Source organism: Papaver somniferum, chromosome 11, assembly GCF_003573695.1.
Source record: "Papaver somniferum cultivar HN1 chromosome 11, ASM357369v1, whole genome shotgun sequence".
NCBI classification, from domain to species: domain Eukaryota; kingdom Viridiplantae; phylum Streptophyta; class Magnoliopsida; order Ranunculales; family Papaveraceae; genus Papaver; species Papaver somniferum.
Window position 1 is genome coordinate 57666329 of NC_039368.1, and position 15254 is coordinate 57681582.

General features: G+C 35.8%; 2 protein-coding genes, 1 long non-coding RNA gene and 2 other non-coding genes across 12 annotated transcripts; 1 reads left to right on the top strand and 4 right to left on the bottom strand.

Moving 5' to 3' along the window:
- The first annotated feature begins 427 nt into the window (after positions 1 to 427).
- Positions 428 to 2927, top strand: LOC113322166. The gene is made up of 4 exons (XR_003347073.1): positions 428 to 870; positions 1213 to 1247; positions 2187 to 2249; positions 2598 to 2927. It is a non-coding gene; the product is annotated as an uncharacterized LOC113322166 (long non-coding RNA).
- LOC113322165 (GDP-mannose transporter GONST1-like) lies at positions 2888 to 5571 on the bottom strand. 8 transcript variants are annotated; one of them, XR_003347070.1, is made up of 6 exons: positions 5180 to 5571; positions 4825 to 5065; positions 4374 to 4490; positions 3791 to 3888; positions 3312 to 3668; positions 2888 to 3213 (listed from the first exon to the last, which is right to left on the bottom strand). XR_003347070.1 is itself a non-coding variant. In XM_026570202.1 (5 exons), the coding sequence occupies exons 1-4, from the start codon at positions 5190 to 5192 to the stop codon at positions 3868 to 3870; spliced, it is 234 nt and encodes a 77-aa protein (XP_026425987.1). In that variant the 5' UTR covers positions 5193 to 5571; the 3' UTR covers positions 3228 to 3668; positions 3791 to 3867. The 8 variants fall into 8 exon arrangements, 3 of the variants coding, with proteins under 3 accessions (XP_026425987.1, XP_026425985.1, XP_026425986.1); XR_003347069.1 differs by lacking the exon at positions 2888 to 3213 and having other exon boundaries at positions 3228 to 3668; positions 4825 to 5060; XR_003347068.1 differs by lacking the exon at positions 2888 to 3213 and having other exon boundaries at positions 3228 to 3668.
- A 3018-nt stretch (positions 5572 to 8589) lies between these two features.
- Positions 8590 to 8715, bottom strand: LOC113325629. The gene has a single exon (XR_003348086.1). It is a non-coding gene; the product is annotated as a small nucleolar RNA snoR80 (small nucleolar RNA).
- Positions 8716 to 8808: 93 nt separating this feature from the next.
- Positions 8809 to 8902, bottom strand: LOC113325613. Its single transcript, XR_003348074.1, has one exon. It is a non-coding gene; the product is annotated as a small nucleolar RNA Z157/R69/R10 (small nucleolar RNA).
- A 3525-nt stretch (positions 8903 to 12427) lies between these two features.
- LOC113320627 lies at positions 12428 to 13585 on the bottom strand. Its single transcript, XM_026568528.1, has one exon. It carries the CDS (start codon positions 13557 to 13559, stop codon positions 12606 to 12608), a length of 954 nt encoding a protein of 317 aa, XP_026424313.1. The 5' UTR covers positions 13560 to 13585; the 3' UTR covers positions 12428 to 12605.
- Between the last annotated feature and the right edge of the window lie 1669 nt (positions 13586 to 15254).

The window sequence follows — 15254 nt, forward strand, 5'->3', positions numbered from 1 at the left end:
GCTTTAAATCAGGATAGAAAAGAAGAAACAGAAGCAAATTGAGTTTAACAAAAGCAAAGATTTAAAGGAATTGGTTTAAAAAAACAGAAGTTAAAAGAAATCGAAAAAGTTCAGTACCCCTACAAAACTCCCAAAAAGAAGAGGAACCAGATTTGATGGATTTAAACTAGAAAATGCTAAATAAAAGGCAAAGAGAAAGCAGAAAAAAAGGAACATTATCTATACAAAATTAGTCATATAAACCTAAGGTGACCAAACTTGTGGTACAAAAACCCCACTTAAATGTTGGGATTCATTAAAACTCCATCATAAACAAATTGATACAAAAATCCCAAATTATAAAAAATTGATACAAAAACCTCAAATTTCAAAATTGGTTTCATCAAATTTTATGATGAAACCAAAAATTGGTTTCGTCAAATTCTATGAGGTTTCATCGAATTTTTTGATGATTGTTTTTTGAGATTTTTGTGTTCCTTTTGTTTCGACGGATTTTTTGTGGATGGTTAGTGACATCTTTGGGGTTATAACTCGCGGACCGTTATCTATATACCCCTAGTATCTTACCCCTTAAAACATACCCTTTCTAACTTAATTTATACCCTCAATCTCTCCGTATTATTTCATTTCTCGTTTTCTCCCGTCTCTCTCTCTTTCTCTCCCTAGAAACCTTCCAAAATCACCCAGAAAACAATTGAAATTTTCGAAAGAAAATCTTAAAAATCAGATTTAGGATTTATTGTTGATAGATCGGAGAGATTTACAAGATTGATTGACACATAAAAGATCAGATAAAATCAAAAATTTAATCGAAACTAGGTTTAATCTCCGCTTTACTGTCAATTTTCGATTGAAGATACAAAATCGAAGGTAAAAACGAATTTCTCTTTCAATTAGTTTACATTTTGATTTGTTCAGGTTAGAGTTGAATTAGGAAACAATTTATGGTTGAATTTATGAAACAACATCATAAATTGTTCATATTCTTCGTAATATTCTTCTTCTCTGAAAAACGAAATTCGTAACTCCGGAAATGATTTTTTGGTTCTAGGAATTTAGATTTGGTTTTGATTAGAAGAATCTTAGAGATATTTAACTTCTGCATGTTCGATTCGGTGAAGATAAATACTAATTTCAGTTTGTTCATTTTGGTTTGAAGATATGTTTTTAATTTGAATTTGGTGTTTTCTTTCTGCTTTAATCAACAATCAGTTGAACTCGAGATTGACGATTCATCTCTGAAAGAGGTATCATTGTCGTTTTTTTTATGTCTTGATGTTGATTCAATGTTATTGTAAATTATGTATTGAAATTAATGATATTTTTTGTTGTATTTTCAGTATGCTAACCACATTCGATGTTGGTGAAAACTTGTATTGAGTTTGTTCTTGATTTTCGTTTGTTCTTGATTTTCCTTTTATGATCTATATGGCTGACCACTATTTATTGTTGTTTTGTATGTTCTAGATGCATAATATTTGTTTATTTTTCACATGTTTCATTCAAGCTATTTAAAAGTATAAAACTGAATCTTCAAATGAAAATCAGTGTCAGCAACAGCAGAAACACCAACATTTGTTACTGAACTATTATTATTTGAAAGATTATGAACTGCCGGATTAGTAGTATTAATTTGTTTCTAGTTTATTTGTAGTTTTGAAACTTCAGGTCATCTCAATAGTTATGTGTATGATTAGAAGTGTTACTTTTGAGAGATAGCTAATTTTGTTTTCTGTGTTTGCCGTAACATTACATTATGCTAGGCTCGTAGTGTACCCATGTTGCCAGTAAGAAAATTCAACTTGAAGCATTAATGGATTTCTTCATATGTTGCCCATATACTATAACAGATCAACATATCTTCACATTATGGGTCGACATAATCAAAAATTGTGCATACGTTAGATATGCATGGACATGGCATACCTTGTCAATTATCTCTCTTTCATTATTTGTTATCACGTAAATTTTTGAAAGTTGTGCTAGCATATCCCATATATGGAGACAACTTATGCTAGTTGGCTCCACTTCTGGAGGCAAATTGAGAAAGTTGCCTCCATTTTTGGAGAGAACTTGTACTAGTTGCTCCCATGTATGGAGACAACTTGAACTAGTTAACTCCATTTTTGAATACCACTTGTGATTTAGAAAATGTCATTCGACACTAACTATTCTATTGTTTACAGGGAAATCACCGGAAGCAAAGGGCAAAGCAACCAAATATGTCGATAATCTTTCCGTCGAAAAAGGTATGAAAAAACAGCATACTGACCAAGCTGTGGTTTGCATAGCGATGCCGTGAATTAGGTTGCTTTGGCTACTTTGGCATGTTTTTGAAATTTGTCATCAACAAAACATAAAACAAATGTGAAAGATATTTGCAATTACATTGTTTCTAAGAGTACGTGACTGTGTTATTGTTATTCAAAACACTGCTAGTTGTCATTGCATTCTAGATCAAGATGTGGAAACAACTTCTACTAGTTTCTCCCATAATTAAAAGCAACTTGCACTAGTTTATCTCAATTTCCTACGATAAATTTTGCTAAGCAAAATGATTGTATATACTAACTCTTGTTTTGTTTAAAACATAACAGCTATAGCCGTTATGAAGACGTGTGTTTGTATATAAAGATGCTGAGTTGCAGCCGTCTAATGGAAGTGAGTCACGAAAAAGGTGTTGCTATAAAGTAAACTAGAAATGGATCAAGACGGTGTTCCGCGTCTTGAATACAATAGACGGTTGAAGCTTCAGAAAGAAAAAGATATGAGTTTGGATGACAGATAGATTGTAAATTTACAGATATAATTGTTAGTGTTGGTTATAATATTACTGAATAGATTTTAACGTGAATGACTAAATAGTTGGATGTAAACATAAATTTTAGCACGAATGACTAATGGTTTAATAGATAAAATATTATTTTCATGTGATTGCAGATGCAATACTGTTGTATGATTGCAGATGCAATACTGTTGTATGATTGCAGGTACAAAAAGCTAAAAGGAGATGGGAAGCAACTAGAACAAGCTCTCTCTAGTAATGGAATCAACTTGGTGAAGTTGTTCCCAAAATCTGGAGCAACTAGCAGAAGTTATCTCCAGTAATGGAAGCAACTAGCATAAGTTGTCTCCGGTAACTGAAGCAACTAAGTTGTCTCCAGTAGTGGAAGCAACTTGGATAAGTTGTTGCCAAATTTGAAAACCAGGAACCTGCAGTATCAAGATTGAAAAAGAAAAATAAATTTAGAACAAGCAAGTAGATGTACACAGAGGATCAGAAACATAAATCTCACAACAGTTTTGTGTACCAAACTTGAATGGTTCTTCTGTTTGTTAGTCTTGGTAGTAGCAAGAACAACACCCGAACAAGCTTCTTAAAAAAATGGAAAAACTGGAATCAACTGGCTCAAGTTTCCTCTGAATCTGGAGTCAACTAGCTCAAGTTGCCTCCAAATGCGAAAGCAACTTTCTCAAGTTGCCTCCAAATGTGAAAGTGAAAGCAACTTTCTCAAGTTGTCCCCAAAAAATATAGTCCAAGAACGAAAATGGAGCAAACTACATAGAGTTACTTCATGCCTTCATCGTAAGACTATTGCAACAACATACTCAGGACTAGGATTTTTCCTTCATTTTGGTTCTGGCAGAGAACACACCTGCTAAAAGACCTGGAAAACAATGTCCAACAATATCTTGTGAGTGCAAGTAGACAAGCCAAATTTGTTTACTACATTACTGATGCACTGAAAAATACAAGATAAATCAATGCTTGTATATTGATGGAACCTACCAAAAAGGATGCTGGTAAAGTTCTGTAAACTAGTAGGAACGTGGAACAGAAGGATTCCCGCGACGGAGAGAGGAACCTTATTCAGTGATCCGACAAGGCTGCCAAATCAAGAACCAGAAACAATTTTGCCAGAATATTAAGAATCATCAAAAAATTGAACTATTATGAGTGTATCGCGCAACTTTAACAACAATTATTTCTCTAACTTGTTTTCACAACAATAATTATGAATTTCTACAGAATGTTTTATTGATTGAGCACCAGGTCAATTTTTTTTCATTATTAAAGAAATAGACTTACTACTGTTGGGGTCAAGTACTAATGACTTTTGAAGACAAGACTATGGGTTGGGTCACTAACAAATTTAACGAAATGCATGGGGACCTTATTTAACCTACTGAATTTGTTTATTTTCCTAAAACAAAGTCATGCAAGGAATCTCATTCAAAATAAAACCACCCATTCGCTCCCTTTCACTCTAGTAGGATGCCGTGGACATTATTATCAATTTGTTACTAAGTTAAACATAAACAAGTTCACAGTTCTAGGTATTTTCTAGAGCCATCATTTGTAAGAGTAGTACCTGTAAGTTGTAGCCCCTGTTTGGTGCAGAAACCACATCGATGTGAAGCTGATAGCAAGGCCTAGGAATCCACTTGATGTCATGACCAGCCAGAACGTAGGCATTCTCAGAAGAGGCCTGCCAGTTCACTTCAAGAATGCATTAGTTGTCGATAGGAATGTGAAACAGATATGTTGTCTGGGAAGATTTAGAAAGCTATAACCTAATGGGACTAATTGTCACTCACTAAACCATTTCCTAAGTTGTCAAGAGTCCGAGGAGCATCTAAAGTATTTCACACTTATGCAGCAAATAGAAAACTGATATTGAATTCTAAGATGATAACCAAATACTAAAAGTATAACTAGATACACCAAGTATTAATTTGAATTATAAGAAATATCATAAACCAAAGAATGAGCTGTACAATCAGTTGTTAAAGCAGCATCATTTGAATCAAATCTACACTCACCAAACGGTAGTGATAGATTAGAAGCACCGAAATCAGTTCTACCAATACTTGTATATGCATTGTTGATATCCCAATACTTTGTTCTAAAAGACGCACAACAAAATTCAATAAAATGAGAAACACCCAAAATTTGTAATCAAACCACCATTATTGTACTGTCAGTTCATCATTCCAACCTCACCACCACCACCACCACCAAAAATCACATTACAACACCACCAACACAAAAAATGTGACTTCCCTACCACCACAACCACAATAAAAATCAAGCAAAAAAAAACCCCATTATTTTCTACTTTTATGAGTCAATACAGATGAGAATAACGATTTCAAGCAAAATAATATGATTAATTACCTGAATCAATCATCAATCTGAAGAAAAATGAAATCCAAAATTAGGGTTAGAAAATGGAATAATTCACACTTCAGTTGAAAATCGAAGTGAATCCAACTTTTCTGATGCTCGTGATTGGGTTATGGTGATTAATTTCTCTTTGCTTCATTACTAGATTTGAGTTTTGTAGTTGAATCAGGTGAAAATATATTTAAGAAGATGAAGAACAATTGATAAAAGTTGAAATCATACATATAAAATGTAACAGATCTGCTGGTTATGGTGGCGGAGGTGACGGAGTTGGTGGTGCTGGTTATGATGGCGGCGATTGAAATGGAATGGTGGTGGGAGCTATGCAGAATTGCAGATGGTGGTGGTGGGAGAGATGAAACATTTTTCTTAGATTTTTGAAGTAAAGAAGAATGGACGATGGTTGAGGGTTAAAAGAGGAATTATACGATTTATGTTTTATCTAAAATTTCAATTACGCCATTAGGGGTATTAGTAAAGATGCTTAACGGTTAAGGGTGCACACGGTACGGTTCGGCTCGGTTCTTGCCGAGGCCGAGTACCTGTACCTCCTTAGCCTCGGTTCCAAAATTTTGGACCGGTACCTGTACCTTGTACCTCGGTTCCGGTACCATTCGGTACACGTACGGTACCAGATACGGTACTAATTAACTTCAGAGAGGTGTGGTGTTCGCAAACAAACTATAACTGCAGTTTGAGTAGTAATTAACTTCCTAAACTGTGGTACAATAACAAGTCATATGCTAGTGCAGTTGTGCAATTGTGCAATTGCTATAATGACTAGTGTGTTGAACTGATGATGCTTCTGCTCATCGTTGATGAAGAGGGTGACGTATCAGTGGTGTTGCTGCCATTGACTTTCGAAGTTGAGCTTGGTTTCTGAGACTGTTGGAATTGGAGCTTGGAAGTGATAAGCTGGGGAGGTTACCTTCTCCGCACCTTCTTCAGTTGCAAACTCAATATGGAAATGTCCACTGAATTTTCCATTATCAAGTGAAGAGAAACGCACATCGATAATTTTCCCAGCCCCTTTAAAGAACTTGATCCTACAACAGCAACGAAAAAAGAGTGTTGAGACAATGAAATGTGGAGAAGATTAAAAAGTAAAAATAGGATATATACGCACACATCTGATTTAGTAATGGACAAAGATAGGTGCTTGGCAATAAGTGTTTTTGATGCTCCAGTGGTTTCGGTTCCATAACGGTCAATTACAATTTCCATGTTACACAAGTTTTGGCCATCCAACTCCAATGCCTGCAATGATAAATTATTCATAGAGTAAAAGCTAACACAGAACTTTCAACAAATTACGGAGCACAAACTGAGAAGTCTACCTTCTTTGTAGCTTCTTCAGTTGCAAACTCAATATGACAGCTTCCCTTGTACTCAATATGGAGGATGATTGCAATTAAACAGGCTATACATGGTCAATGATGCCAGCTTCACTTGTTGACATAAGAGTTTTTCACTATCTACTCTGTACCTTTCTTAGCATGTTTCGCCGTACATTTTCCACATTGCCTACCGCATGAAATCATCCTTTCTGCATATAAAAGAAGGAACAGATTAATCAGATAAATCTATACCGAGACCACATAAAAGAAAGAAAATACGATGTGCCCATCAAAGCCATTAACTTCTCTACAGCAAACACCATTCCCTTGCAACTCAAGAACATCAATTATTATCGGAAATCATCAGCAACCCCATCGAACACCACCAACATTCGAACCCCATCTCTTCATTTCAACAGCAAACACCACCACCTCTCATCTCTGAACATGATAAAATTCAATTACAATCTTCACTATAACATCATCATCGCCCCCATTAATAGAATCACTACCAAATCATTCACAACAATTCCCACCATCATCCATCTCACAATCAACACATTCAAGATCCACAAATCAAAAATAAAAACCTAAAATTGGAACTCCCAAAGCATAAAAATTCAATTGATTTGAGACCAAAAAACTGTACTTATGTGATCTTCATACGCAAGAAAAGTTCAATAACTAAAAGAAAGCAACAATTTACATACCGTTTTCCGAAGAGATGGGGAAGCAGAGGGGTAATTCTCTCTTCTCAGAGAGAGGAGACGAGAAAAAAAGGAAAGAAAGGAAACTGAAATCCTAACCCTATTATGTTAGTTTATATACCCCTTTAATCTAACGGCTAATACTGATCCCTTATTCCCCAAATCTAACGGTTTTTATTATTCGGGACTTTCGGTCCGGTACGGCACGGTACTTGTATTGGACCGTGTACCTGTACCCCGAGACCTCGGTTCCTATTTTTTGGACCGGTACCTGTACCTTGTACCTCGGTTCGGTCCAAAATCAGGTACGGTTCCACCGGTTCCGGTTCGGTCCGGCTCGGTTCCTGTGCACCCTTATTAACGGTATTTGTGAATGACCCATGGAGGGGCGTTTATAACATTCATGGACGGGAGTTCCACAAAAAAGATTAAGAGTTAGTAGCAGATAGAAACTTAGAGAAAGAGCATCAATGACTCCGATTTTATCGCCGATTTACAGAGCTTCAAAAGATTACATTAATTAATTACATGGATAAACCTGACAGTTATACAATGAGAGCTCGTTCGGTTGGGAGAATGAAAATCCTAGAAATCCAATTTCTTGATCCGAACGGGGCAAATGAACTTTATGTAATTGGGAATTTCAATTCCTAAAAATCCATATCCCTCCAAAATGGTAGATTTCCATTGCTTTGGTCCAATGATGCAATGGAATTGAATTCCGGCGTAATAACAAAGATAACTGAATTACCTTAATCGAACATTAATTTTTTAGATTGGAATCAAATTCCTGGGAATCATTACCCATAATTGAATTCCTAGGATTCTAATTCTCCCGACCAATCGCTGATAGTAAAAAATTTAACATCAAAACTTAAACATGTGAGACAATCCGGTCTTTTCAGCTTTCACCTTGACCTAACCTTATTGTGAGGTGAGAAAAGAAAATTTGTGTATTCCTTCCTTGACCACTTCAGAGAACAAAAACAAAAAAACTTACATTTGCAACATTTTTCACAAAATTACTGTTCAAATTGTCTACCGTCTACTTTTGTCATTAGCAACTTTTCAAACGTACAACTCTCACCCAACACAAAACTTAAATACTAGGCATAGTTCATATAGGGAATATAGAGAATCACATTTCAAAAAAAAACAAAAAAACAACAACAAATGACTACGTGCTTCCTGAACAGCTTCTGGTGAGTGTCCGGAATGTCGCCCTCAGGGCCTCGCTTCTGTTGCAAGTGTTTAACCAACAACCCTGAAACATGGCAAAGTAATTTTAAGTTGCAAAAACAAAACACAACCCTGATTTGAGGTTTCATGATGCAAGTGGAGTTTCCAGAATAATTTCAGATGTATGTGGAGTTTCCCGGATAACATGGTACTGAAAGGCCATGAATCAGAATGGCCACAAATTAGATATAGCAACCCAATCCATTATCTCAAGAAGAACCTATGTCAATCTTCCTGAATTGGTAATGGGTGAAATGCTGAATAATTCAAAAAACATAATGATAAAAACTAAATCTATTGCTATATCATTAAAAACCGAGAAAAAAGGAAAGAGATCAATAGTGCTCGGACAGCCAAGGGTTTGTCATCAAATTAGGGTGAAGAGCCCAATCAGAAACTCTAGTCCACAATAGTATCATCACCACACTCACTAATTAGAAAAAAGGAGTAAATTCTTTAATAATAGGAATTGAAAATGTACGAATATATCAGATTGTCAAGTTTGTGTTAAGCTGTTGGGTCATTACAGGCAGCAAAAACATTTTCGCTTAAGCAGCAAAGCGGGTCCCCATGTTATTATTTGCACGATTAAAGAATGGCATCATGCAACCAAAGCATACAGAGCCATGTACGTGTGCAATTTCAGACATCAAGGGAAGAGGGTTGAAATGAATGAACACCGACTAATCACAGATCCTCATTGGTAGGATGACGATTTTTCTCGGTTCTGCGTAGCATACTATTACCTAACATTAACACATGATTATAGGGCTGATATGCTAAGCATGTGGGGTACGTGAGACTCAAATACCCACATGTTTAGAATCTCAACCTACAATCAAGTGTTATATGAGACTGGAACAAGAAACAAAAAAATTTACCATCATTCTAATACTGGGGATGTCTATTCAAGGAAATCAGATATAAGATATACTGTTTTCACATAAGTGGTTTATTAAATTCTATAGAACCAAAAAAAAATCATTTCTAAGATATAAAAGTGGATTTGAGAAATTCACTATCTACTTTGGGAACTCTGAACGAAAATCCTTTACCATAAGAGCATCTCCAATGCTAGGGGTGGAGGTCATCCTATGTGGAGGTGATATTAAGACTTTTTTTTATGGGTCATTCCTATGTGGCTAAGAAAAACAATAATAAGACTTTTTTACCAAAAGTTTCATCTCCAATGCCAATGTCTTGCTACTCTGATTTTTCATACGTGTTAAATAAAATTTCATTATCAAAAAAAAAAAAGAATTGGAGACAAATTCCCCTCGAAATATGAACAATTTTTAGGTTAGATAAAAACCAGGGGGAAATTTCCCTCCAACAGATTTCCCTCCAAGAAATTTCCCTCCAGAGAAAATTAGATTGATATAAATCTACAGATCGGTACCTCTTCCTATTCTCACTTTTCCAAATCCTTTAGGTGTTTGAGATTGAGATAGATTGGAACAAAAATATTGGTTCAGATAGAGGATTGATCATCACTGTTATCAACTATTACGGTAAAATCTTTTGATTTTAGTTTCTTCTTTTGATTCCTGCTTAGTTAAATTTTATCTTGTTGAGCCCAATCTTCAATATTTAGGAAGATTCAGAGATTTATATCCATTTGGTATACATAATGATTATTGTACTTCCATCACACTATTTAGGTTCAAAGAATGCATACTAGTTGTTTGATCAATGTTCAGTAACTTGTATGATGTATTTACTTGTGCTAAACTCATTAATATTTGGCTTGCTTGTATGGATAGGTGATAAACACGGTTGTTCATGAATTCAACATCTGATGATGATGCCAGACACTCTGACCTATCCAGCACTCAAACTAATGGAGTGAACAATAATGGTGTTACCAAAAACCATAACTCCTCTTCAACACCCAGTGTAAAAGCTCAAAATTATCATGGGTTTTTACAATCAAACCACTTTAGCCTATGTCCACCAACACATCCGAACTTCGCTTTGCATAGAGTTGATGCTCCTTACCCTGCTCAGCAATTTTATGGAACTAGATTACCTTATCAGGGTTTTATGAGAACTTCTCCATTTTTTCCTTATGATTCTCAAAATTCTGATGCTTCGGTAACTACGGTGAATACTGAAACTCCTAATTCTCAAAAGAAACCCAGAAAGAAAGTTACAAAAAACACTAAAGCTCCTCAACCAAACCAACATTCCAATTCCCGTGTTACTTGGACAATGAAGGAGGATGTTGCTCTAACAAAGGCGTGGTTGTATGTAACCCAAGATGCAATAACCGGAAGAGATCAGCCCTCTGATAGAATGTGGAATCGCATTTGGGGTGTTTGGAGAGACAACATGGTGAATCCCGATGGTCGGGGGTGGAACGCCTTAAAATGTCACTGGAAAGGGATACAAACACAAGTGTGCAAGTTCCATGGTATCTACGAAATGTTGGAGAGGCATCCCCCAAGTGGAAACAAATTGCAGGACATAGTAAGATTTGCGTATAATAATTTTTTTATTCAATATGTTTTTATTAGCTTCATTTCGCCATCGTTTCCCATTGTATTTTATGTAATGTGTAGGTAACGGAAGCTAAGTTTTTGTTTGAGGGAAATGATAAAGGACCATTCAAGTATGAACATTGTTGGTAAATAATGAAAGCCAACCCAAAATGGTGTTCTCAATAACTCACCTTAGCTAATTCTTCAAAGAAATCGAAGGTACTTGATGGTGACTCAGTTGACACCGGAACTGCATCTGTACCTAACAATGAAGAAGAATATCTAGATGTTGATGGGGTTGATCGAGGTCCTGGAAGGAAGAAAGCTAAAGAGAATGTCCAGAAAATGCATGATCAAAAAAATGTAGTTGATATGCTGAGTAGTTATAAAAGTACTCTTGAAAAACAACATGCCATCAATCAACAAAATATGGAATGGAGGGAACAAATGTTTAAAAAAGATTTTGAATTGCGAGAAAAATCTCAGAAATTGAAAGAAGAGACTCAAAAGAGTAAGCAAAAGGCCTATAAGCGAAAGGAGCAAGAAAGAATTTTGAACACTAACCTTGAAAAACTCCAACCTGTACTGCGAATTGCATATGAAAAAATGCAAGCTCAAATATTGAAAGAACGGGAGAATGAAGGCTTGTTTGGTGATGAGGTCATGAACGGCGGTGCGGATATCTCATCTATTTGAACAAGTATCAAGTTTTAACTTGAAGTAGGTTAATTTGAATATTTGCACTGTGGTTCTTTTACCTTTTGTCTTGGTTACAGTTGCTTCCACTCTGTAGTGTGATGCAACTCAACTCTAGTTGTTGGTGTCTTTTACTTTGGTACTTCAATTCTGTTTGGTTGTGTTTTTTCTTTAGCCTTTTATGTTACCTTCTTTGTTTTGAAAATCCTTTTTCAGCGAGTTTCGGTTAGTCGTATGTGTTGTTTGGCACTAGTCAATTGAATTTAATGTTCATAGTATTCAGCCTTAGCAAGGATTTTAAACAGTCTTTATGCTCATATACTTTCTGCAGTCTCTACAAACGTCTGTTTTATCAACTGCAAACTCATTTTAGCTCCCTGGATTACCTGCAGTTGTGTGTGGCTCCATAGATTCCCTGTATTTTCTACAGTATTTGTACAAGTGCAGTATATTATTATTTGCAGGTAGTGTCAGTCTTTTGAATGAATCAGGAGCACACCTCTACTACAATTGCCAAAGTGGGAACTACTTCGAATACCAGGTCTTTGCTATTGGGTCTCGCTCGCAGTCTGCTAAAACTTACTTGGAACGCAATTTTGACTCCTTCGCCAACTCTTCCCGTGATCAAGGAAAGATGCACTCTCTGCAATCAAGGAAACTTTACAAGGAGAGAAGCTAACAAGTTCAATCTGCACTGTTGCTGAAAGGTGATAAAGTTACAGAAAATGAAAATATAACATATCAGGCCATTCTAAATCTGGCAGTAAAGGAGGTGTTGATTTGAAAGCGGAAATTGCAGCACTTGAATCAGATGTCACTAAATTTTGTCGCAGAAATTGCAGCACTTGAATCAGATGTCACTAAATCTTGTCTGACCAACCCAACACAAACAGAAAAAGAATTGCAAGGATTTCTGCAGTCCAATTAGTAACACAGCCAATTCCAGAAGTGGATATCATTAATTTCTAGTAGAGACGTTGCTTTGGTTCGTATGTGTATCCCACAAGTGGTTGATAAGATCAGTTTTCAGTGTGTCATGTGCTTCGGTACTTCGAACTTGTTTCATTCTATACATCATCCTGCAAACAAGAAAGCGATGATCATGCTCTAAATTAACAAGCCTAACTCTTTCTTCTACATGAGGCTCCCATCGTGACGGATCAATTCCTCGAGGTTCTTCATTCTCGATAATCATATTGTGCAAGATAATACACGTCTTCATTATTTTACCAAGGTCTTTTGCCTTCCAATTACGCGCTGGGCCCTTTACAATTCTCCACCTACTCTGTAAAACTCCAAAAGCTCGTTCCACATCTTTCCTCACAGCTTCTTGTCGCTTAGAAAATAATTCCTCTCTATCATTACTTGGGTTAGAGATAGTTTGAATTAGTGTGGCATATTTGGGATAAATTCCGTCCGACATGTAATACCCCATATTATACTTTTTACCTTGTATTGCAAATTCACAAGGTGGAGCAACTCCATTAATAATGTCATCAAACAGAGGAGATCTATCCAAAACGTTGATGTCGTTGTTCGTACCTGCCATGCCGAAGAAAGCGTGCCAAATCCATAAGTTTTGAGATGCTACAGCTTCTAAAATGAGGGTAGGGACCCTTTTGAAACCATTAGTGTGTGTACCATGCCAAGCCGTTGGGAAGTTTTCCCAGTGCCAATGCATACAGTCAAGACTCCCAATCATGCCTGGAAAACCACGAGTCTCTGCTTCCTTAAGCAACCTAGCTATGTCATTTTCATTTGGTTTTCTTAGATACTCTTTCTCATATATTCCGATTATGGCATCGCAAAAACGCTTGAGACATTCAACTGCAGTACTTTCACCAATCTGTATATATTCATCAAGAATATCAGCTGGCAAACCATAGGCAAGCATCCGTACAACTGCAATCATTTTCTGCAAAGGACTTAAACCTTCCCTTTTAACAGCATCATACCTTTGTGTAAAGTACTTATCATAATTTGTAATATCATGTAATATGCGAATGAAAACGCTAATATCCATACGAAAACGACGGCGGAAATGTTGTGGAGGGTATTTCGAGTCTTCACCTCTAAAGTAATCACGAATAATAAGATTGTGACGTCGTCTCCTATCGCGAACAATTGTGCGTCTACCAAAAGTAGATCCACCATGAGGTCGCTTGTTATCCATTGTCGCAGCTGTGAAAATTATAGGAGTAATTGTTTCAATGGAACTTCTAGAAGATTGTAACTCACCTTCGACCACCTCATCCATGTCTAACAATCGTTTGGTGTAAGTGGACGAATTTTCGCTATCACAATCAGACGTTAAACTTTCATCAGAGTCCCAGATTGAGTTGTCGGAGTCGGACATTGAACCTGACAAAACCATAATTTAAAGTGCACCTGTTAACAGGAAAAAAAATAGTCCAATGTGTTGTCAAAGAAACAAAAAAAGCATTCTGAATTGGTAAACGAACACAAAACCAAAAATTTCCCATCTAAATTTTATTTTCTTCACTTGGAATCAAGAGCATACTTCAGTTATAAATACCAACTAAACAAACCTAATCAAGATCATACTTCAGTTAAATAACCCAAATTGGTTTTACCCACAAATGTCAATTGGATGTGTAATTTGCTTATTCTGTATTTGTTACTGCAGTAACCCAAATCTGATTAGAAATCATTTTATTTCGATTTGACAAAAGTTACATCCTAAATCAAGCAACTAAGAATGATTTAACCATCAGTTAGAAAAAATCGAAATAGGAATTGTACTTGGGTTTATATTTTAAATTATCTTTTTGTGTAATTTGAATGAATATGAATGCTTAATTGATCAATTCCAATAGATTTGGCGGACCATTTGAAGAAATTTTGAACTGATAGTTCGTTGTGAAGGACATGAAAACAATTTCTTATCATATAGATATATGTTCAAGCAAGCTATTAGATTAAACAGGGAGGTTAACAAATAAATCAGGTATAGAAAAGAAGAAAAATATGATCAAGATTTTACCTTAGCCAGAAGCTTCAATCGAAGATGATTGTTCACAGTGAAGAAAAGTATTTCGATAGGAAAGGAAGAAGAAGATGCAATCTTTGAGATTGTCGCCGAATACGTCTAATTTAAAGGAAAAAAATATTTTTTTTTGGAATAAAAATGATGACGTGTCACTGGGTTTGGGGTCAATGAGAGGGTGAAAATATGACTTTCTGGTTTACCCTTGACTGTGAGATGGCAGCCATGTCATTGTCATTTATTAACCTCCATCTAGCATTGGAGACAAATTTTTGGTTGAAAAAGTATTAAATCCTATGTGTCATGTCTATTTAAGACCTCCACCCCTAGCATTGGAGATGCTCTAAGGAAATAAATAATGTCATCTAACCATAGCTTGCAATTTTTTTTAAATACAGATTACAGCTAAACAGAGTTTATACTAACATATTAACCCAAGCATCATTAAAACCCATTACAACATGATATCCTATCAACAAATTATCATATCAACAAATTTACAGTACATTGAGGTAAATCAGCAACAATACTCAAATATAAACTTATATACTTATAAAGGTATACTTATAAAGGTATCAATAGAAAGGGAAACATACCATT